Source organism: Anguilla rostrata, chromosome 8 (assembly GCF_018555375.3).
Source record: "Anguilla rostrata isolate EN2019 chromosome 8, ASM1855537v3, whole genome shotgun sequence".
NCBI lineage: Eukaryota > Metazoa > Chordata > Actinopteri > Anguilliformes > Anguillidae > Anguilla > Anguilla rostrata.
The window spans coordinates 51,401,743-51,425,889 of record NC_057940.1 but is presented as its reverse complement, the minus strand read 5'-3'; the positions used below and the strand labels follow the sequence as shown (position 1 = coordinate 51,425,889).

At 46.4% G+C, this 24,147-nt stretch overlaps 1 protein-coding gene across 2 annotated transcripts; it reads right to left on the bottom strand.

Moving 5' to 3' along the window:
- Positions 1 to 1,411: 1,411 nt before the first annotated feature.
- LOC135261938 (ceramide synthase 2-like) lies at positions 1,412 to 24,147 on the bottom strand. 2 transcript variants are annotated; one of them, XM_064348649.1, is made up of 13 exons: positions 23,857 to 24,147; positions 23,205 to 23,738; positions 18,097 to 18,156; positions 13,255 to 13,428; positions 12,678 to 12,795; positions 12,071 to 12,189; positions 9,608 to 9,665; positions 9,056 to 9,106; positions 8,677 to 8,769; positions 5,902 to 6,030; positions 4,841 to 4,947; positions 3,977 to 4,130; positions 1,412 to 3,677 (listed from the first exon to the last, which is right to left on the bottom strand). In XM_064348649.1, exons 4-13 carry the CDS (start codon positions 13,425 to 13,427, stop codon positions 3,525 to 3,527), a joined length of 1,155 nt encoding a protein of 384 aa, XP_064204719.1. In that variant the 5' UTR covers position 13,428; positions 18,097 to 18,156; positions 23,205 to 23,738; positions 23,857 to 24,147; the 3' UTR covers positions 1,412 to 3,524. The 2 variants fall into 2 exon arrangements, with proteins under 2 accessions (XP_064204719.1, XP_064204718.1); XM_064348648.1 differs by lacking the exon at positions 18,097 to 18,156 and having other exon boundaries at positions 23,857 to 24,143.

Genomic DNA, 24,147 nt, shown 5'->3' with positions numbered 1-24,147 from the left:
ACATTCGTCTCTCCCCTGAAATACACTCGTGAACAGGCGGCAGCTACAAGTGCAGCTGCTAAAAAAAACAGACGCCATTTTTAGTGTGTAATAAAATGAAGCAGTTCTCGCTGAACGGGGCTACTACCGCAGTAATGACATTTGTCCACTAGAGGGCAGCCACCCAACTCTACCCATTCAATGCATGACCTAAACCTGTTACAAAGCTGTGTTACAAGAATAGTGCATTATAAACATTGGTGTAGGTCAGTTTTTCTATGTTTGGTGTTCTGCATTCAGCTCATACAAATAGCTACATGTTTGAAAGGCCGTTCTGGCACTTAAACTAATTCTCAAAATATTAATTAGCAATGTGAATTCTTTGCCCCAAGAATCTACTCGTGCTACCAACAAGACTGGATGGTTCTAGTCACATTTTAGTTTGGCCAACCCTCTGGCTTGTATTTAATTAACACTTGTCTTTAGCTGTGATGCAATTAGATAAAAGTGTTGTCCATATTCTGCACAAACTCAGTTTGATGAGTTAGCTTTAGGGCAAACTGCTTTTGAAGAAAAATACTGAACTTACGGTTAGTCAAAGATAAGGAAAAACATCGTCTAAATTCCAGCCTGCATCTCTTTTAGAAACTATTGCACTTTCCTTGATATAACCAATAACCATGTAACAGATATAATATCCCTAAAATATGTAACTTAATGGTATTCAAAGGCAGATGAGCTTCAGGCACAAAGAACAAGTGCACACCCACTTTTCTTAGAATCCACCGACTGGCAGCGCAAACGCTCTCAGCACGAAGGCTTTTCTCTCATTGAGAAAGAGCGCAGATTAGCATCTCGTGATTCGGTTTGGGCGTGTGCCCACACAGGCCCTCTCAGGGCTCAACAACCCTCGCACCAGGAACAGCGTTTGCTTTCCGTTCAGCAGATTAATCTCTTTGTTTCGTGCAAGTATATCCAGAGACAGGACTTTACACCAAAAACGGCCAGGGTGCGAACTTGCCCGAGTTTTGGCTTTGTTTTGTTTGAGAGCGATGTCACTCCATGTGCTCTGTCGCATTAAATCAATGAATTCATCTGGCAACCCGGCTGAACGGTTGCCAGATTGGAACACTCTCTCTCAGAGATTTTGGATTTCTTGCATCCAGTCTTTGCACTGTCAAACTACACCTGTACGCATTCCAGAAATGAAACATCCAAAATTCGATCAGAACTGGCACTGGTATAATGCACTCAAGCAGTGTTATTTTAGTTCTTGAGTTTCTGACATCTCTGACACTGAACACTGTGAATTCCTTCAGTGGAATAGAGTCTTTCCTTGGCGCACACAGAGCCAAAGACAAACCTAGCACTTCACAGCCAAGGAAAATCCTCTGTACAGGAAAACACACTGAATGAAGAGACGAGCACACGGTTATTCATAGTCATAATTTGAATCTTATATTTTGGCATCATAACAAAAAAAAAAAAAATACAAAATTAAAACATTGCAATAAGGGAGCTGCTGTTTTCTGGAACAGGTAAGAAGAAAGGGATGGGTGTTCGTGGTGAGGGGGGGGTGGTTGTGGCAGCCATGGTTAGAATTATGAGCAAAATGGAATGAAAGACCACAGCAGAACAGAGTGTGATTGGGTGATCGAGTTTGGCAGGGCCAATGAGAATGAGTAGTAATGAGGAAGTGACGACCAGAAAGGGAAGAATTAGGCGCTTAGCAGCGTAAGAGGGAGGAATTAGGAACACACAGACAGGATCCACACTTTCACGGATAAGGCACTTACGAAATGAAATAAAATAACAGTTCAAACGAAATAATAACGTAAATCTCATTTTGGCCTTTTCTTTTTTCCTCTTCGTTACTCTTCGCTAAGTAGCAGAGCGAGCGGATCCATCCACTGCCCAAACGCTCAGCATAAATAAAACTGTAAACCCGCATTTCAAAAAAAAAAAAAAAAAAAAAGGGAGAATAAAGAAAACCGGACTCCACAAAAACACCCAACTCAGTCTTGCTAGAAACTCACTTCTGTGTAGTTTTTTTTGGCCCACAATTACTAGCCACTCAACACATTCAAAAATAACAATATGAACAGGATAATACTGTAAAAGAAATCAACTGTACTAGATTAGAATACTGCATGGTGTACTATACTGGACTACAGTATACTGCAACCGATCGGTACTGAATTGGACTAAATTTAAAGGGATTTGACAATAATGGTACGCATGATTGAAAGATGGTCAATCTGGGTGACTTTGGCTCTTCGGTTTAAAAAACAAATTAAAACCCAAAGTAACATCTCATCAGAAAATTAAACCCAAAAAAAAAATCATATTAAAATAAATTCATTCATTTAGTGCGATTTCCTGCTCCTGGAAAGACTTCGCATTTGACAGACTAACGGAAACAGAAATTTAAACACACGAGAGCAAAAACAGCTCATGCTGTTTTCTACTCTCCCTTTGAAACGTTTAAAACGGCTCTTCTTGGGCTGATTTATTTTTTAAATCGAATTTGAACCAAAAAAAAAAAAAAAAAGGTAAACACAACTGGCGCGTGCTACGTTAGATGAAACAAACTGCCGTGCAGTCTCAGAGTTACCCTATGCCGTAAATACGCACGGTAAATACGCTGCTTCAAACACCCGCGAAACGATTCATCCGGCGTTCCGCGTGCGGCCCACCGAGGAACGGGAGGCAGCACCAGCGAAGCCTCCGCCGGACTGAACCAAGTTACAAAGGGGAGGAGGGGGGTTACGAGGACACTGTACTGTATGCTTTTCTGCGGTGGCAGCCCAACACTGGCACACATTCCCCCGTGGTCTGAACATGGTTCAGTCAGGGCAAAAGTGACAATTATGCCACAATTTGAGGGAAAAAACCCCCCAAAAACAGGCACTCGGCCAGAGAAGGCAGCATCGAGCAGTCAGTTTCAGGACCAATCACAGCGCACGTGCGCTTCACACACAGAATACTGACCAGGAACACAATGGTGACACGATTCTCAAGTCTCTTTGCTTACATATTTCCTTTCAGTGTTTTTTGTGTGTGTGTGTGTGTGGGGGGAGTCGATGTGGACGCAGTGGACGAACCTCACAGTGGGACAGGGTTAGTGAATAAGACTGAGGGGTGGGGGGGGGGGCAGGGGCAGGCACAGGGAGAGAAAAGGAGAGGGGAAGGGAAGAGAGAGAGAGAGAGAAACAGACAGAGAAAGAAGGGACACAACCTGACTGTTAAAAGGCACTAAAAGTTCAGATTACGCTAATGGCATTTGCTATCCCTCTCTCCTCCTCTTCGTCCTCTTCCTCCTCTCCAGAGACAGAAAAGGCAGGAGTTTAGTGTTGCTTCTCTACCGGTCAGCGGATGGCTGTCTGCGTTGGTCTCGGTGGGAGTGAGTGCGTGTGTGTGTGTGTGTGTCTAGTGTTCATCGGTGTGTGTGTGACAGGAGCCCCGTTCCCTCTGTGAGAGAGGAGAGTTCTTCCTGCGCTCTGGCCACGCCCCCCCCTCGCGCCCCCCCCCCCCCTCGGCGGGGGTCACTCCGTCTTGCGGTGGTTGTTGTTAATGGCCGGATGGCCGTTCCGCACGGGGCCGTTTTTGGTGGGTTTCCCCTGTCCCTCTTTCTGGTCCTCCTCCTCCTCAGACTCGTCCGTCTCGTCGCGGTCGCTCCTCTCATCCTCCACTATTTTCTGAAGAGAAGGGAGAGAAACAGGGGAGGTGAGTCAGGAGGCAGAATCGATACTCTCACACTATTAATACACCCGCACACATACCTGCAGTCACAATCTCACACACACACACACACACACACACACACACACACACACACACCACACACAACTCACACACCCACACACACACACACACAACACACACACCACACACACACACCTCACACCACACTCACACACCACACCACACTCCACCACACCCTCACACTCACACTCACACTCACACTCTCACACACACACACAGGGGCACTACATACGTTTCCCGGTAGGAACTTGATGGCCATGCGCATGATGAGGACGGCCCAGAAGATGTGCAGGCACTGCAGCACCAGCAGCAGCCCGTTGAAGAAGTAGTACCCAAAGAACGGGGGGTATATGGTCACCGGGTACACCCAGGTACAGTGCATGATCCTGGGGAAGAGAGAGACACAGATCAGTCCCTCCGAGCTCCATGGAGAAGCAGTTTTATTTCACACTGTAATATAGTGTAGCGCTAAGGTGGCTACATTTCAGTACACCCTGTATACATACAAGTCAGTGTTCTAGAACTCCATTGCTTTCAATTACCAGTAGTGATTGTTGGGGGAATTAGTGTAGTGTAATGGGTAAGGAACTTGTAATGTAAAGTTCACATGTTACTTAGGTACTTAAGTACTTAAGGTACTTAACCTGCATCGCCTCAGTAAATGCTAAGTAAAATGCCACATAAAAAGTTGCATAAGCCTGCTGAATTGCAAATCGATGCAACGTTACATCAGCATTCGAATGTTCAGTTAAGAACATTCCGATCACAAATACGATTCTAACGCTGGTACACCTCAGCGGTGCGGACTAACCCTTAAAGGGTTAACCTGAGAATACAAAAGAGTTTGGTTTAAGAGTGAGGTGTGATGAGCAGTCCGCACTGCCGAGATGTACCAGGATTTTGCCGTCAACCGATACCCAAGTACAGCATATTAAAATCTTTGGTTCCCGCATTTTAACCAAAGCCCTGTTCGTTGGGAGCTGGTGTGCAGCTACGTGCATGCAGAACGTGTGGACAATAACAGAAGGGTTTCGGAGCGGAATGAACCCAACGCCATGCTTTCCCCGTGTGCGGGAGCACACAGCCGGGCCCTCACCAGAAGGGGAAGATAACGAGGCGAGTGATGATGAAGATGGCGGCGAAGAGGATGAAGATGTAGTTGCAGGTTTTTCTCCAGCCTGCATAGTTAAACATCTTTGCTGACTGAGGGGGAGAGAGAGAGAGAGATTAGTGAGACTGTTCACACTGTCTGCAGTTCCTAGAGCTGGCCACCAGAGGGCACCAACCATAATGAATGCCTACTAAGAACAGACACCCTCCCCTCTCTTAAAATAAAATCAACTGATGGCCACTGAGAGCAGCTCTCTGTAATTTCTCCCGCAAAATATCAGATCCAGGATCAGCTTACTCGGCTCTAATTGCACCTAAAGCATTATGATTAGAGGAAGCCAGACTGACTGAGACAGTGCTCTGGGGCAGAGGCCACCATCCACACCGCTCAGTTCAGTAAAAGCAAGTTAGAAAAAAAGCACTCGCACCAACCGACAGTGACTCACACAGCCTGACTCAATGCACAAACCCATATGCAGCAACCGACAGTGACTCACACACCCTGACTCAATGCACAAACGCATATGCAGCAACCAAGAAATCAATACATATTTTAAACTCTCTCTCTCTCTTTCACACACACTCTCTCTCTCTCTCTCTCTCTCACACGCGCACTCACACACACACTCTCTCTCACTCTCACACACACACGTGCGCACACACACATGCACACGTACACACAGGCACATACATGCACACACACGCACATGTACACATACAAGAATTTTGAAGCACAGGAAAGAGATGATGTCAGCAACGTCGCCCGATTACCCTACACCGGGGATCATCAACTCTGGCCCTCGAATCCAAATCCGGCCCTGGTTTTCTTTTCTCCCGGGTAATTAGTGCTACTGATGGGCCAGACTGTCTTCACACCTGACTCCCAGGTTAAAGGGAGGGTGGAAAACCAGCAGTTCTCGGCCCTCGAGGACCGCGAGCTGCTGATCCCTGCCCTACACAGATCAGCCATTTTGCAGCCCACAGTGTGAAAGGAAGACGATTTTGGCAGGAACGCGCAGCAGTGGCGCACGGCGGCGGGGGGCCTACCTCCAGCAGGTAGTCGGCGGCGTCGTGGGTCAGCATGATCAGGGTCCCCGCCCGGATGTAGTTGACGCACCAGGAGAAGCTGATGAGCGTGATGGTGGCCAAATGGTGGACAATCTGCTCCTTAAAGTCCTGGGGGGTGGGGGGGGGGAGAAGAGGGGGAGACGCCGTGTGACGAGCAGACCACACAAATCGGCTGGAGCCCCGGGCCACGCTGTCCCCGCTCTCCGATTGGCCGCTTCGAAGCCTTCCGCGCCCTCACGTCCACCGGAGCCTCGGACTGAAGACAAGCGCCTTTTCCCGGATTCAATCGCGACAACTTTATTGACACAGCGCCTTTGATACGGTGCGGTCAAAGCTCTTACGGGACGTCTTGGTCGCGCGCAGACTGCATTAGCCCCCCCCCCCGACCCAAAGTTTTTGTTTTCACCGGATCCAGTGAAGGAGGCTGACATCACTCAGAACAATTACCCAGCATAAAAGCCTCTGTGCGGCACACACACACACATTTCATCGCGCAGTTTCACCACAGCACGTCTTTCTTTCTGCAGCTGCGCGACTGACGCATCACTTATAACGCAGAGCGACGTGGCGTTTCATCAATATTCTCCCCAGACCGCAATATTCCGTTGACAGACACCGGGAGGAGAGACGGCACTGGGATAAACAGGACCCTGTACATGGCACATCTGTTACAGGCCATTCAGCAAAGGCCCTAATCTGGAACGAGTCACCAGAGTTTACATGCAATCCATTTATACAGCTGAATATATGCTGTATACTGTATATGTTCATAAGTTTTCTTTCACTGACGCAACACAGGGCAAAACCGGCAGTGCCCCACCTGGGAATCGAACCCGTGACCCTCGTAGTTCCCTGCCCGTTGCACCGTCACCCGGCTGTAACCGCACGCTTGATAATTAAACCCGTTCCGCAAAAATGCAACACTAACGTCTGTTCTTTTCTCCAAACTGCTCCAAATGAATACTGTACTTACCACCACAATGACTGAAGTGATATCGGATACATTCCGAGGAGCCAGAAAAGATCAAAAGGCCACAGTTTCATTAAGTGCGCTCGTTTTATTTTGTGTATGGTTACACCTTCGCCATTTGCAAAAGGTGGCTTCACAGGTTCAAAGTCTTTGAAGGAGATGCCCCCAAAGTACTGGACTGAAAGTTCAGCGGCCGTGAAGGCAGCCATTTTCTATTTCTCGTTTTAATTTACTGCGTTTTTATTTGACGAAAGGGACAGACATTCGGACAGCAGTGCATTTAATTGCACATTGGGGGGGGGGGGGGGGACACACTATGTAAACAAACACACTGATGTTTGTGTTAGCTCCTGACATAATGTCAAGGACACAGAAACCAAAACAAACACACACACACAAAAAAAAAAAAAAAAACTATCGAGCGCATCTTCAACGACCGATTGATCCGGCTGTGCAAATTGATTGCAGAACCCGTGTGTCTAGGCCGACATCAGTCTGCCAAGACAACACGCCAGGAGTCAAAAGAGGACCGTGACCGCAGACAGACAGGGGCTGGGATTCATCCAGAGCAAAAAGGGGCCATCAGGAGGAAAGGCGTCCAGTCCGTTTCCAAGCTGAATCATTAACAGGCTCCATGCAGGGAAGGGGGGGGGCCACCTTAATTAGGTAGAGATCCAGGGGCGCAGCTCGGCACCCCGAGCTGAAGCTGTCCTTTCAGGTTATCCACATTAACATCATGTGCCTTCCTCAATCACAGCACGGGCTGAACAAGACTGAATCGAGGAACCGAAACCAACCTCGGCACACACTGATCTCATCTCCAGCGTCTCCGTGTTTAACAATATCAGGGAAAGAAGGACAAACCTTCTTCAACACGTGAAATGAGCACAATTTAAATGGGTGCAAAGCAATAATCCATTTTAAGAGAAGGTTTTTTGGAATGTTTTTTTTATCTTCAAAATTCTAAGCCAGTGTTCTAGAACTCCACTGCTTTCAGCCACCAGCAGTGATTGTGACATCAGCAGTAGAATGTTCAGTTAAGAACATTCTAATCACATGTTTGTGACATCACACCTTCGAGGGTCAAAAGGAACCTTTGTTCAGTTGTGAGCGTTGCCCTTTCCCTCCTATTGGAGCCGTGCTTATTGGCCGCGTGTGTCCTGAAAGGACAGGAGGCCGTCGGTCTGTGGTTCAGCCCGGACCGTCCCCGTGGCGCGGACGTTCAGCACACATTAACCCAGCGCTGAGAAAACCTGCCCTCGCACCCACTCCGCCTCCCGCGTCCTTGCGACAGCCGCTTCCACGGCGACGCGGCCTTTACACCGACCGCTCTGCCCGGCACACGCTCCCCCGCTTGGCGCACTGAGCTGACCCCTCGTCGTCAGGCCACCGCATTCAAAGTGTCACAAACATTCTTTTTCTACGTTCGTTTAAACGTGTTTTGTACGCGCTGCGTCTCGTTTACCCCCGATTCCCTCACCAAAGGTTCCTGACTTCAACAGCACGAGCAACAACAGTTTTAAAAATACACCAACACATCAACCCTCCACACTCCTGTACTACTTCACAGTCACACAAATACAAAAAAACAAATACATATTGCCTACATTGTACAGTATACAGATTCAATTTAATTGAATGTGTACGAACATACTCGACGAACATTTGCAAATGCGTGCAACGTGAGGTATATTTTAAGACTAACTGAGAATGTGTTGGGTTTGCCGGTGTTTGTAAGGGTGGGGGGGGGGGGTTTGCGGGGTACGGGGGTACGGGGCACTCACTTTGCGCTTGACGTCCGTGGCCACGCTGAACAGCAGGGAAACGTAGAACCCCAGCTCTATCATGTAGTACCAGTACTGCGAGGGCAGGAGGGTCTGGGAGAGGCGGGGAGGGAGGGGTTAATGCATGAGGTTGGGTGGGAGACCCAGGGAGACACAGGCAGAGCGATACAGGCACATTTGCAAAACAAAAACCCTTGCCGAGTATATCGGTACGGTTAAAAAAAAATTAGCATTTAAAAAAAAAATGTTTAACTGTCATAACCTGTTAACCGCTTTCTGAAAGACCAGGAATTTTCCCGTATGGAGGTAACACCCTTTGAAATACTAGACGCCTACCACCGATGCGCTCAATGGCTGGAATAATAAACGATTCACATACCAGCACAGGAAATCCACTCCACATTTCTTTCAAGTCATAGAGCCAGGGTTTCTGAAAACAGAGAGAGAGAGAGAGAGAGAGAGAGAGAGAGAGAGAGAGAGAATGAACCTCAGATCCACAGAGGATTGTGCTGGGACAGGAGAGGTAATGTTGACCACAGAAACAGACAAACTGACACACGTTTGCGTGTCAGCGTGCGCGCATGTGTGTGTATACGCGAGTGTGTATGCGCACGCATGTGTGTATATGTGAATGTATGTGTGTGTGTAGTATGGATATGTATATACATGCTAATTTAAACCAATATACAGTATACAATTGTTTTAGAGAAAAAGAGAGATGGGTGGATGAGAAAAGAGTTCAATACCAGTGTTAAATTATACACGTACATATATATTATCCTTCATTACTCATCTCTCTCTCCTAATCCGCCTTTATCAAGCATGTGAGCAATTTCAGAGGGTACAGTAGATGTGAAAATGAAGGAGAAGAGAGGAAGGACAGGTTATGGTGCGAGACAGAGGGAGAGAGGGATGGAGGGATGGTACTCACATCAATGAGTGCAGCCAGGCCAGCAATGAAAGCAAGAAGGTAAAAGGTAAATCTCCAGCTGAAAGAGAACACACAGACTCAACACCCAGCGTATGCACGAAACACAATGTTACAGTCAACACCGAGTATATGTACAAAGCACAATGTTACAGTCTCAACACCGAGCATATGCACAACACACAATGATACAGCCTCAACACCCAGCATATATAATACAACTACACAATGTTTCAGCCTCAACACCTAGCATATATAATACAACTACACACTGTTTAGCTCAACACCCAGCATATATAATACAACTACACACTGTTATAGCCTCAACACCCAGCATATATAATACAACCACATGGTGTTACAATGTTACAGTTCCAACTACACAATGTTTCAGCCTCAACACCCAGCATATATAATACAACTACACACTGTTATAGCCTCAACACCCAGCATATATAATACAACTACACACTGTTATAGCCTCAACACCCAGCATATATAATACAACTACACACTGTTATAGCCTCAACACCAGCATATATAATACAACTACACACTGTTATAGCCTCAACACCCAGCATATATAATACAACTACACAATGTTATAGCCTCAGCACCCAGCATATATAATACAACTACACAATGATACAGCCTCAACACCCGGCATATATAATACAACCACATGGTGTTACAGTTCCAACTACACAATGTTTCAGCCTCAACACCCAGCAAATATAATACAACTACACAATGTTATAGCCTCAACACCCAGCATATATAATACAACTACACACTGTTATAGCCTCAACACCCAGCAAATATAATACAACTACACACTGTTATAGCCTCAACACCCAGCATATATAATACAACTACACACTGTTATAGCCTTAACACCCAGCATATATAATACAACTACACAATGTTATAGTCTCAGCACCCAGCATATATAATAGAACTACACAATGATACAGCCTCAACACCCAGCATATACACTCACTCCGGCCACTTCAATAGGTACACCTGTTCAACTGCTCGCAAATATCTGCTTGCAAATATCTAATCAGCCAATCACGTGGCAGAAACTCAATGCATTTAGGCATGTAGACATGGTCAAGACGATCTGCTGAAATTCAAACCAAGCATCAGAATGGGGAAGAAAGGTGATTTAAGTGACTTTGAACGTGGCATGGTTGTTGGTGCCAGACGGGCTGGTTTGAGTATTTCAGAAGCTGCTGACCTACTGGGATTTTCATGCACAACCATCTCTAGGGTTTACAGAGAACGGTCCGAAAAAGAGAAAATATCCAGTGAGCGGCAGTTCTCTGGGCGAAAATGGCTTGTTGATGGCAGAGGTCAGAGGAGAATGGCCAGACTGGTTCGAGCTGATAGTAAGGCAACAGTAACTCAAATAACCACCCGTTACAACCGAGGTATGCAGAAGAGCATCTCTGAACGCAAAACACGTTGAACCCTGAAGTAGATGGGCTACAGCAGCAGAAGACCACACCGGGTGCCACTCCTGTCACCTAATGAAGTGGCCAGTGAGTGTATAATACAACTAAACAATGTTATAGCCTCAACATCCAGCATATATAATACAACTACACAATGTTATAGCCTCAACACCCAGCATATATAATACAACTACACAATGTTATAGCCTCAACACCCAGCATATATAATACAACTACACAATGTTACACCCCGTAGCCAGTATATAACACAACTACATAATGTGACAGTCCCAACAGCCAGCATATATAACAACTACAAAATGTTACACAGTTACACTTCCAACACCCAGCATATTCAATACAACTACACAATATTATAGTCTCAAAGTCCAGCTTATATAACACAACTAGACAATGTTACAGTCCCAACACCCAGCCTACACAACCAGACTATGATATTGAAGCCTTAACAGAGAGACACAACAAACTGTTGACTGCAGCACACACAGCTACAAGGCGCCACACCTCATCAGCTCGCACACACAATGTGGCACTGTGCAAAATCCCGGCTCGCAGTGACACATCACAGGTCCCGCTGTCGTCTGAACACAGTTACGCAGCGAAGCCGCGCAGGCTCACGCTCCGCAACACAGCCAGGCTCACCGCCCTGTGTACACACACCCGCACCGCTACGCACACACAGACGTCCGCCAATTTCCCATAAGACAAACTGTAACACACAAAGTGCACTCTGCGCACGCTACGAACGCGGCCGGTGTGCTCTCCCCCAGATCACACAAAGCCACGTCATAAGGCAGCGCTCAAAATGGCGGCATCATTACCCAGGGTAGACGCGCCGGCGCCGAGCGATCGTTTACCGCTAAAGAAGCCGACGGGCTAGCCGGTCGTCGCCACCGACGTAAGCGACGGCAGCGTGCTGAGCGCGTGCGGAAGTCGGGCGTCCAATCGCGGGTGTCCAATCGCGGGCGTGCCCGGCGGCGTTCCGTACCTGGCCTCCCGGAACTTCTTGACCAGGTTGGGCCGGTCCTGGTTCCTGCGACGGCGGAACCACCTCTGGACCTGGCGCACCGAGCCGCCCGTCTGTTTGCTCAAACTCTCCATGGAGCTCTGACAGGAAGCCAAGCAGAGAGCAGCTGTTATGACAGTGAGAGGGACAAGGCCTAGTGAAAACAGGCAGGCTTAGCTCACCAGCTATCTGCACTCAGTCATTTTTGTTATTGCGGCTCAACATTCGGGGCTGCACCGAAGTATAACGGTCAGGGTACCAGGCTTTTTAACACGGAGGCTGCAGGTTCGATTCCAAAGCGAGGCAGTGCTACTGCACCCGCAAATAAGGTACCTAACCTAACATACACATCACTACCCCGGATAAGCTGATTGCACATTTAAAAAAATACAACGAAAATACATATGTCAAGTAACTCAATGTCTCAATGTAACAGGTACAGCTGTAATAATCTGATTACTTCTTTTGAGGACACATTACTCATGATGAATGGCGTGGGTGCGGATCCTGTGCAGGGGCTTACCTGTGTGGGGTGTGTGCTACGCAGGGGGCTTACCTGCGTGGGGTGTGTGCTGTGCAGGGGGCTTACCTGTGAGGGGTGTTTGCTTGTGCTACAGAAGTAGGCCTCCAGTAAAGGGTTGTGTTCGGCTCGAAGCCGCACTCTCTCTCTCACACCCAGGAGAGACGCAAGAGGCGTGGCCACCGTCCTACGGGAGAGAGAGAGAGACAGAGAGAGGGAGAAAGAGCAAGAGGGAGGGATGGAGCAAGACAGAGCGAGAGAGACAATGGGAGGGGGAGAGAGAGAGAGATAATGGGAGGGAGAGAAAGAGAGAGAGGGAGAGAGAGAGAGAGCATGAAAGAGACAGCAAGTGTGTGGAGAGCGAGCGAGAGAGAGAGAGAGAGACAATTAATTCAGACTTCCTTATCCGCACAGGAAAAGCAAAAACACCACCACCAGACAAAATAAGTGAAGCGGAAGAGCTGAGACGGGGTATAATATCAGCGCATAGCAGCTGACAGGGCACAGAACACGGCCAGAATGAATAAACAAGCGAATCTGAGGGAGGCACAAACAAACAAACAGACAAACAAACAGACAGACAAAGAGCGGCAGGCAGAGGCTGGTACAGGGCCCCCGGGGCCAAAACGGCGGGGGTGGCACTGACCTCTCGAAGACCTGCCGGATGAGCAGGAAGCAGAGCGCCAGGGGGACGGTGACCCACAGGTCGGACGCCTTGGCGTAGACCCGGCCGTCGCGGTCCTGGAGGTCGGCCCAGCCCAGGCCCTCGGGGAACCACAGCCGCTCCTGCCAGAACCAGTCGCTCAGCCATGTCACCATGCTGCAAGAGAGAGCCGGGCCGTTTCACTCACCACCAATCAGACGACACGGGAGGATTCACGTACGCGCGCACCGGCCAATCGGGCGCCACGACACATTTACACACACACAGACACACCCCTTATATAAACTGCAACAGACTAATATTCACACAAACTGACCAATCAAACACGACGGTGCAATCCAATCAGGCACTACGACACATTTAGACACACACACACACACAGACACACCCCTTATATAAACTGCAACAGACTAACATTCACACAAACTGACCAATCAAACACGACGGTGCAATCCAATCAGGCACCACAAAACACTGACACACAGTGTTTGCAGTGTTGGATCTGTAGTTTATTTGTGCAAGGGAAAAAATATTTGTGCAGTGGGAAGAAATGAGAAGGGTTCTTTGTGCACGCACGCACACCACTGACAGCACATAAATGGATGATGGCATGCTGCTATTTTCAATGGGCGAGACAAGAAGCCCGATCATGTGACTTCCTGATTGGCCTCTCGTGCAATGGATACTGGGGACGCACAAGACTGCACAGGCCCCAAGTCTCCGGTTTGTGGTGCAAAATATGTACTCCTTGTAGTAGCTGCGCTGAAGAATCAGATGGATTATAGCATGACGTTTAGAACGCAAAATCATCACGATTCAGGAATCATCCTAGACACTTTGATGAATGAAATTATTCCTCATATTCTCAAAATAACTCTAATGCTATAATATGTAGTGTGGATGATGGTTTCACATTTTCCATATGGGAAACCTCCATCGGACTTTCAGGATTTTTAGGAAGCCTCTTCTTCAAACATTACAGCACAGTCCTTCCAGGTTGCAGGCTTATGATGTCATCGTTACTTCCGCTGGCATGTGCTAGGAAAGAAATCCTGGCTCCCTGACGCACACGTGCACGCACATGCACACACATCCTCTAGGGGCGCCGCTGACCCACTAGTTCCTGGGAAAGCTTTCCCTGTTACACGCCCGCAGCTCCACCCCCGAGTGCATGTACAGACACTACAGTACATTAGCATTTACAGTACAAACACTGACCAATCAGACAGCACTGTCTCCACACAATGGCTGCCAATGAAGGCACATTCAATTACAGTACATTCGCATCGTACATATTTTGCACACTTACAATACACCTCACAGCTTACTAAACTTGCACACACTAATCACACAGACATGTGACATATACACACTGCCCCAACAAACAACAGTACCACAGAAACTGAACCGGAACCTTACATATTAAATAAACTGAACCTTATATTATACAACCTTGAAATTAACATATTTTAACATACACTAAATTGAAAGAGACAACAAACCGTATTATCAACACACAAAGAAAGGTGGCACAGTACACACCCCCACAAATTGACCGCACAAATACAACAGTGCACCAGTACAAACAGCACACAGACCGCACAGAAACTCTACTGCATTTACATGCCGTGAATATTAGACAGCACAGGGCATAAGCACTCACACAAGCGAGAACAGGAAGAAAACTCAACCACTCCGATTCATGCGGTTCTCGTGAGCACAAATCCACGTGGTCTAAGGGGAAATAGCCGGACCCTAACCGTTTAGCGCAAGACGCACGCAGACCTCGGATCATCGCCGAGGGGCTGGATTGACCCAAGCAGATGGGCGACTGAGTCCTGACTCGTCATACGCGGCCGGAGACGGCGGGCCCCCTCTCCGGCATTTGGCAGGAATTCCAGTCGCGCGCAGGAGATAGCCTATCCAAGCCGCGGAATAACTGCCGAGCAGAGGCGGACCGGTCTCACGTTATATTACGGGTCACATGCCCGTCACACTGGGGGATGTCACGTTAAACAGCTGGACTGAAATTTGCTTGAAATGGGACCTCCACTGTTTCCCCCACCAAACAGAACAGGACCAGGCAAATGCAATCAAAGCACAGCTGTTCCAGGCCTCCTGAAGGGTTTAGGCTTTTTTTATACTGAAGCAGACAGGAAATAAAAGATCGGTTGCCTGAGTTACTCGTTTTCACCCGGAGTCCCACTTTTAAAAAACGGGTCTCTTTAAAAGGTAGACAGAAAGCATGTCGCTCAAAGACAAGGAAAGTCGTCTGAGCGGCTTCCATTTAAAAATTAAAGAGAGCCATCAGCACTAAGTGAAATTGGGCGGGTTCAATCATTTGGAATGTCCTGGAAAAATCGACCACAGCGAGACATTCACTGCAGCCTCTCGCGCCATGCAGTGCGTCAGCTGTTCCGTAGAAACGAGCGGCAGCGTGAAAGCGATCCGATAGATCCGAACATGATTTACAATGCAAAGCTGGCGTGGCACAAATCCGCCAATTTAACGCGCAAACGCATGCATCTGAGGCATGAAGACAAATGGCGAGCGCCGACGGACAGGAGGCGGCAAGTGCCCCGCCGAGTTCTCAAACACAGCCACCCACCAACTAAAAATGCATCGGCCAAGTCAGCAAACGAGATTGTAGCAAGAATGTCTTTAAAGCATATCATATCGAAACACCCTCTGCAATCATCACCATAACTTTTTTGTTCATAATTAGGCTATCACTGAAGTCTACCATGAAGAACCAAAGAAAACAAACACTGGTATTAAGCCTACTTTATTCGGTTGAGAGAGATGTATTTACATTTGCCATAAAATTATCTAGCGAGAACAGTTAAAATAACTAGCAACGCTGCACCGGCCTCAGTGGATTGGAGACGTATTAGCGTTTTATTAGGCACCCCCGTGTGGGAAACTAAGCTGGTGATTTGGGTATTAGGTTCCCCGAGGCGCAACTGCAGTGTTTCGCAGCCGTTCCAGAAACGGCTGAGGGAGGAGGCGACGCCGCCTGGCCCACGGTCCCCCCTCAGCGGGGCCAGTCTGAGCTTCCCCGCCCGGGCTGTCTTTGTGCGGAGAGAGGCTTGAGACGGGCCCATCTGCAGACGACCCCGACAGCAGTTCTTGGAAACGCGCATTGCAATCACATTCAATGCGCATTCTAATCCTGTCTTGTTGACGCTTCAGGGAAAGGCATTCTCTTAACGACCTGGGGGGGGGAAAGGATTCGGGGCCCAGTTGCACGTGCAGTGAGAGCAAGAGAAAGAACAATTGTTCTTTCAACAATTGTTGCACATTGCTCCAATATCATTTTCCGTCCTTCCATCTGTGTGTGCGCACGTATGCATGCGTGTGTGTGTGTGTGTGTGTGTGCAAAAGCCTACTAGCAGTGGATAAATTACCTTGCAAGACCGCACCGAACATCAAAAACTTTACCTTTCCCTGGTCCAATGCTGCAGTTAAACCACTTGCAGCCCAATATGCCATCTATGAAGACTTAAGTACTCTTTGGCCTACCAAAGCCAGATTAGGTTTCCCGGCAGAAAATTCTGGATAAAGCAGTTACCTCCCATTCAGGACTTCACCACTGCATACACGATAATATGTTCTCCACCGATAAACTTGCATTCTATTACACTATTAATATTACATTAATAATTCAGGCTGGAAATAAGTTAAAACCGGCATTATCCAAATGCAAGCTCAAGCTGCTAGGCTAACGTGTATCAGTTTTTGTTAAGTCACAACAAAGAGCTCCAAAGTTCAGATCTCTTTTCCCCATAGAGTGCAGACTGAATCACAAAACTCTGAGGCGTAGGTGGGACATAGCTGTTGTAGGGCACCTTGCTCAAGTTTCATCGCCACACCCCAATATAAATAAGTAACTGAATAAGCACCAATAAAAAATAAAGAAACAAAAAACAATACACCCATCCGTCAATGGGAACGTCAGCCTGGTGAAGAGCTACAGTCTGAGAGAAATCCTATCGAATTTCAGGAAGAGATCCCACTCTCTCCTGGGAAACGCCCCGTCCCCCTCTCCTCCAGATTACTCCTGAAGTCTCACCTGCTCAGAATAAGCGGCAGAAGAATGGACAAAGGTAAATAAACTCACCGTAACAAGAGCGCCTCCCCCAGCCTCAGATCTACCACACACAGAGGCGCCGAGGTGGACGCTGAACCGGCCAATCACTGGGAGGCTCTGGACCAGCCACGCCAGCGCATTTACTCTGCTGCCCGCTGACTGACTTACAGATTGACCAATGGTCAACAGAGTTCTTAATCGAGTGAACCGCCCACTTGGACCAGCTGTAACAAGGATGCCTTTTTTCCATCATGCAAATCCTTTTCATCAGAGGAAGCTAAGTTTTCTAACTGGAAGTTTAGTTTGACGGAACGTGCAGCTTGTCACAGAATTAAAAATGCGGTCTGGACTAAGAGAAGTTTGCACCACAGGCCTTCTTGTCTGTTGAGGCCTCCGATTATAAAATAAAAGATTCAATAAATGGATTTCTCCCGGTTGTGTTACTTCTGTGGCTTAGTCAAAGTGCATTTTCACTCCAGGTTCATTTGACTCATGATTCACTCCAAGAGCAACATCTGCCATTGAAATAATCGCACTTGGATGCAAATTAAACCAATCAAACGAGGACAACCAAAGGGGGGTTTCTCTCTCAGCGTTCCAAACCCAAGTTGCGACTTCGCAGTGCCATTCCGCGAAAAGGTCCTGTAGTGTGACGGCAAACGTATTGTGGTGCAACAGGAAACCAGCCAATTAAAAAGGGGTAAAGAAAGGCAAAGCTTTATTTTATTTATTACCTTGTTCTCGAAGCTCTTCAAGGAGACATCTGGAAATGCAGGTACATTTTCACCTGCAGGCTAAAGGCAATGGATCAATCTTAATCGAAATGTTCTGATCCACAAGTAGCAGCAAGTGGACCAAATGACAAATGACTTTTTTTTTTTGCTGTAAATTCACATATATTTTGTTTGTCAGAAACCTTACTGGTGGAAAAAATAGATGAGCTCCACCAATCACAGTATGTTGGTAAGAATCAATACAACAACTGTGGCAGCGATTGGTGAAAACTTTCTGGCCTCTCTCCCTTAATTCCCCACAGAACTGCAGCCAAAAAAGCATCCACCAATCACCTTCGGCATTGTTCCACTGGTTGTTACCAACGATCCCCATGATTGGTTGGTGGAGCTCCTCTCCATTTCCTACCAGGAAAGTGATGTAATTTCCCTCTTATCCCCAACTGTATTATTCCTGATCATAAAAGGGGGGAGGAAGTGCAGCAGGATAGAAATCGAATCGGTGATGTTGGCCAAGTAGCAGTGTGCAACAGGGCCTGTGTCCAGATCTTATTCGGATTCAAATCCCAAATGAAGCACTGATGTTGTTGCACCCTTGAGAAATGCACTTAACCTGAAAAGCTTCAGTAAAGATTGTAAAAAGAGCGGCGTAAAACGATATCACATAAAACCGTACGCAGTACAGATCATCCTGGGAAATGGCGTCACGTGGAGATAAATATGAATAAATCAGAAAAAAATGATCAAACCTATGTTCCATGATCCAAGAGGTCTAGTGATTTACTAAAAGGATGCACATCTTGAGATCGAAGGGGACTGCAGTTTCCCATTAGAACGTGGACACCCTTGGACTCGGTACAACCAAACACAACTTGTTCCTGAACGTCATGCCAACTGTGAGGTCAGAAGTCCAAAGTACTCCGTCCATCCACTGAACACCTCCATGCCTTTCTGAACACGTGTCTGGTTGACTTCAGCCTGGAAGTTAACTTGCGCAAGTGCGTGTGTCAATCTGGCTCGTGTCAAATACTCGATTCGAAACACTTTAACCTTTCAGACACCGGTATAATTCCTGCAGATTGGCAACAAATTCAAAAAAGAAAAATCAATTTTTCACCAATATTACCAGTTATTACCCCAGAAGCTCTTTTCACAGGTCTGGTGTCAATGAGTCATGAATGAACCATAATCAGTCTTCAAATTATAACAGCGAACCAGTCACTCATTACTCCATGACATCTCTGTCCTTTTCTTCAAAAGAAAATACGTAAAATTGCAGACTTGTGCTTTTTTTGCTGTATTAGGTTCTAAATAAGCAAAAACACCAATATCTTTTTCAACCAATCACTACAGCTCCATTGTTGCTTTTTCCTCCCATCTGAAATTCACGGTTGCATTAATATTCACTTCAGCCCGTTTCAAAGCCTCTCTAAAAATCGGGAGATGATAGACTAGCACGTGCCCTCCTCTACGACCCTTCTGGACCACCGCTGACTTCAGTCCACAAGCCAAGCCGAGCCCAGCAGCCCCTACACCGTAGTCGTTGTTAAGAACAACACAAAATCTGTCATTTTTTTAAACACGGCTCCACATGTAGTTACGGACAACACATTTTGTGTTACTTTCAGCACAGTCTGTGTTAAAAAGTCTCTCTCATGTAACACACAAATTGTGTATTTGTAACACAAAACTAGTAACCTTAGTAACAAAATATAGTAGCACACAAAGCATGTTGGAGAGTAATGCATCCTTTTTTTTTTTTTTTGAGAGCGTAGGCTTCAGCAACTACAGCAGGCCCTGGCAGTGAGCAAAGTCAGGGGGGAAACCCCGCCAACCCACACCCGCGCTGCCACGGCAACTAAGGACGACAGCTTTAGTCAAATTGCGCTCCTCAGAAGCAGCCATCCTGCACCCTGCACCCAGCTCGGCTGGCGAGTGCCTGGTCACACAAACTTTGTGGGGACAGCGCATTTTCCCCGAACTTTAGGGCAGGGACAAAAAACAGACAAGCTACATGTTCGCTTTATCAGCGTTATCACAGCTGTAGAAAAGCTATGGTTTCCGATAGAGGACGGCCCTTGGTCAGAATGTTTCCCATAAAGCTCATTTAGTGTGACACAGCAGTTAATCATATCAGGGTGTGATTGCGGTTCCAGCAAAATTATGTGTAGGAGAGATGCTGACAGGACATCAGTGAGCACTTCTGCAACCTTTGCTGCAAATTGCCAGGACTGTTCTGCATTTGGAGTGAAACACAGGGTATGCAGTTAAGAAAGTGTGATGGACTTCGAGCTGTCCATCACATACTCAGATTCCAAGTGGTTTCCTCTGAAGTGTTACCGAATACACAAATCGCTGAAACACAGCTCGAGCACTGTAATTGTCTGGCCAACACGGAAAGTAAACGATGGTTACACAGTTTCCACATAAAAACTATTGCTTACCACACAAAGGAAAGTAAAATATTACAATATATTTTATGCATGAGAATGTGTTCTAAACGAACGTTACGTTTTATCCAACCACACTTTCCCGTTACAGCATTAAATTGATATTTTGTGATAATAAACAACACTAAAGCAAACATTTTTCTGAAACATTGATTAAACTTGTCACGGCCATGCCAACTGCAAAAAGGGAACGGTCTTGTTTGCGTAACAGAGACGTCTGTTTTCAGAAATGATGTCGGTTAAGTAATATTTTTATTCATCGACTACTTTTTCATTACAGATATTCCTTTTGCAATAACGGAACAGAGTAGCCTAATCATGCGCGAGATTAAGGTTGTTTTTGTAAATTATTCAAACTGTTGCCTGAAGGATGCCATAAATCCACAACATATAAACACTGTTTTCACAAAGTGAAGTTTAATTAGTTCAAATAGACGATAGGCCTAGTCAAACGTTAACACGTAGCCTATTTTGCCGCATTCATTTGTGACACCAATTTGAAAGCAGACACAAGGCAATTCGCTTATATTAATATGATATGGAGGGGGTAATCTCAGCTGTATCCGCTGTGTGGCCATCAAGATTACGAAGATAACTGGATCTGAGCTACCGTCTGCCCTGAAATGATGGCTGTGGATAAGCGGGATGTTTCCCAACAACTACCGGCGTGAAACAAGCGGTAAGAGCGAGCAACAGGAGAGAGAGGCTCGGCCTGTTTGAATTCTGAGGCTCCAAAACATAGCGGAATTGGCTAGGCCTGGAAGTGGAGGAGGGGAAGGAGGGACAGAGCAGGCGTGCATATCGACCTGAGGACTGAGGTCCGAGGTTGTCCTGACACCACCATCACAGACACGAAGAGAGCGGAGTAATTTAAGAGACTTGTAACGATTGGTTGTTAGGGTTCAACTAAGCGCATTGACAGTTGCGACATCATTTCCGGTAACGCAGTGAACTCTAACTTTTTCTAGTCATGTGTTGCTCAACAGTACGTAGGCCTACATTATACACGATTTTAGACTAAAATACACCACTTCCTCGTTATTATACGACTTATACTGCCTTATAAAACTGAGGCTAAATGATGAGGCTAGAGAGGAGAAAGCAGACGACATCAAGCTTATCAAGTTCTTGTACAAACACGAGATCTATCCTAAGGCATTTGCATACAAGCACCATTATGGCAAACTTGCGTTTTGTAGCCTACTCTTCTCAGTCATTTCTTAAAGCTCATGCGGAATCATAGGATCGTTATCACCACACACATAGTGCATAGTGCGAAGCACTGTGAGCTATTCCTCTGATATCGCCTTTATCAACGCGTACCGCTTTGAACCGCTTTGACAATCTGATTTTCATTTGCACCAAGCACTTTTCTGTTGGTCTGCGATTTTAAATGGCAGGAGGGAGGGGGCATATAGCTACTTAAATAATGTACCAAAAGTAAATGCTATTCGTTTGCACTCGGCGGTGACATGGCGTCTAATGTGTATCGTTACTCTAGCTTAGACCCGGCCCAATACAGATTCACCTCTCACTTCTCACGTGAGAGTCGATGTCCGGAGAGCTCTCCAAATCAAGATGTGGGAACCGCTAATGTGGCTACTGGAGAGCTGGCTTCTAATCTAGGCTACTCTACCTCACACGACATTGTTACAGTAGCCTACGCATAAACACAGTGCGAACGAGCCCCGTCAGGGATCAAAGAGGCCGGTGTTCTCGAGCAAACGACTATGATAAAAGTCCTTTCATTAGTTACCGAGGCGGTTAAAAACTTCGTTTGCTTCTGGCTTCCTCGGCCCCAAGCTAAAAGGTGATGCTTACATGCAACATTGTGAGGTAGTGCAGCGACATGTATGTAGGTAGCTAAAGAAGAACAAAGGAATCATCTGACATTACCTGCTGAAAATGGCTAGATTGCCATAACATAGCGGGATCAGAACTGCTGCGCAAGTAAGGAAACGGGTGGCTGCAATAAAATTTTAGAAATTTGCTGGTACTTCTTACATTACGGTTTGATGCAGCCGTCTACACCTCGTCTACAGGCGAAATTATAGCAACTGTCTAATAAAACATCTCTACAAGAGCAAATCTTGGTATTGCAGAATCGGGGATGTAAAAGTACACATTTTTTGTGTAGTCTACATCTCGTAGGCTAATACAGAAAATGGTACACAGACATGTTCTGCACTACACGTCGTAACTAACTACCACAGCGCCATTCGATAATATAGGCTACAAATGAATTTTATATGAACGTGCTGCTATAGCCTACAACACGTACAGCTCTATGCTTCAATAGGTTTCTGACTTCATTGTGTATTGTGTGTATTTTTCTTTATTTATCGTTAGAGATATGCTATCTGCGTTCGTCTGTAAAGATGCCAGACCATGTTTGTTGTGTCTGCCTCGTGTGTAGGTAGGCCAAATTAGTTCCATGCGATAGGTGGTGACTGTTTAAGAAATGCGAGTTATACACCGTCTGCCCTACGGTGATCGGCAAGAAAATATTCAACAGGCAGTTGCCAACTGGAGCAATAAAAGTAAACGCAAGTAGAGATATGCTAGTACAGGAGAAACCATTAGGCCCAAGCGTAAAACTGCATAACCAAAACCTCTTAAGTAGCCAATAGGAAATAGTTTCGTATAACGGTAGCTACTCACTTCAGTCAGAAGTTCCACGCAGGTACGAATCAGAAGTCCCTCGCAGTTGTGAGGAGTAAATACGTTAATAAAACTGACAAAACACAGTTTTCTGGCAAGTACAACTTATCTTGAGTACCAATGGCGTCGTACAAGAGAAACCAAGTTGCCTTTCAGTACGGATGAGTCAATGTCCGTGTCTGTTTCTTTATGGTCCGGCCTCTGTATCTCCGACGCTCGTCCGCATTATTCACGAAAAGTCTTTTAAAACAAAAATGGAAATGAGGGATCAAAGGAGGAATGGTCGAGAATATTTCCGACTATCGAACTTGTACTTCTAGCGTTCTTGTTAGTTTCTTTCCTTGAATTTTTGTTTGTGGTTTTTTTAAACATTTATTTTATCTTGGGATTCCAGTCGAGTTTCCTCTCATTTCTCTACTCTCAATCCATTACTTTTGTCTTTCCATCCCTCTCTGGGAATGAAGAAGAAGAATACGATGATTGTTCCCCGGGAATAGGCGTCGGTCAGGCCGGCTGTGAAACAGGACTAGCGGACTGAAAAGGAGGGGAGAGGGTGGGGAGGGGGTAGAGAGAAGAGGGAGGAGGGTTTTAGAGTGACGTTTTCAGGCATGTGAGAAGAAGCTTGTTTGCTGAAAACGTGAAAAAAACTCACCCTGTTCGATTTAGTAAATAGTTAACCTTTTTCTCCCTTCACTCGTTCTTACGCCTCTGTAAATCATTTTTTTTCCAGAAATGTTTCCCCCTGCTGTTCCACAGAGCTGTTGCATTGATACATTTATGGATACAACCTTGCAACTTCCTCCCCTTTTCCCTGTAAAGGGTAGCCTACATACAAATTGGCATACATGTTCTGATTTACGCCCAAGCGTATGGTAGGTCTATAATGTCTTTATGTTTTGAATTTCGCCATCTTTTAGCTAAACGCATGCTGCGTTTGCCTCGC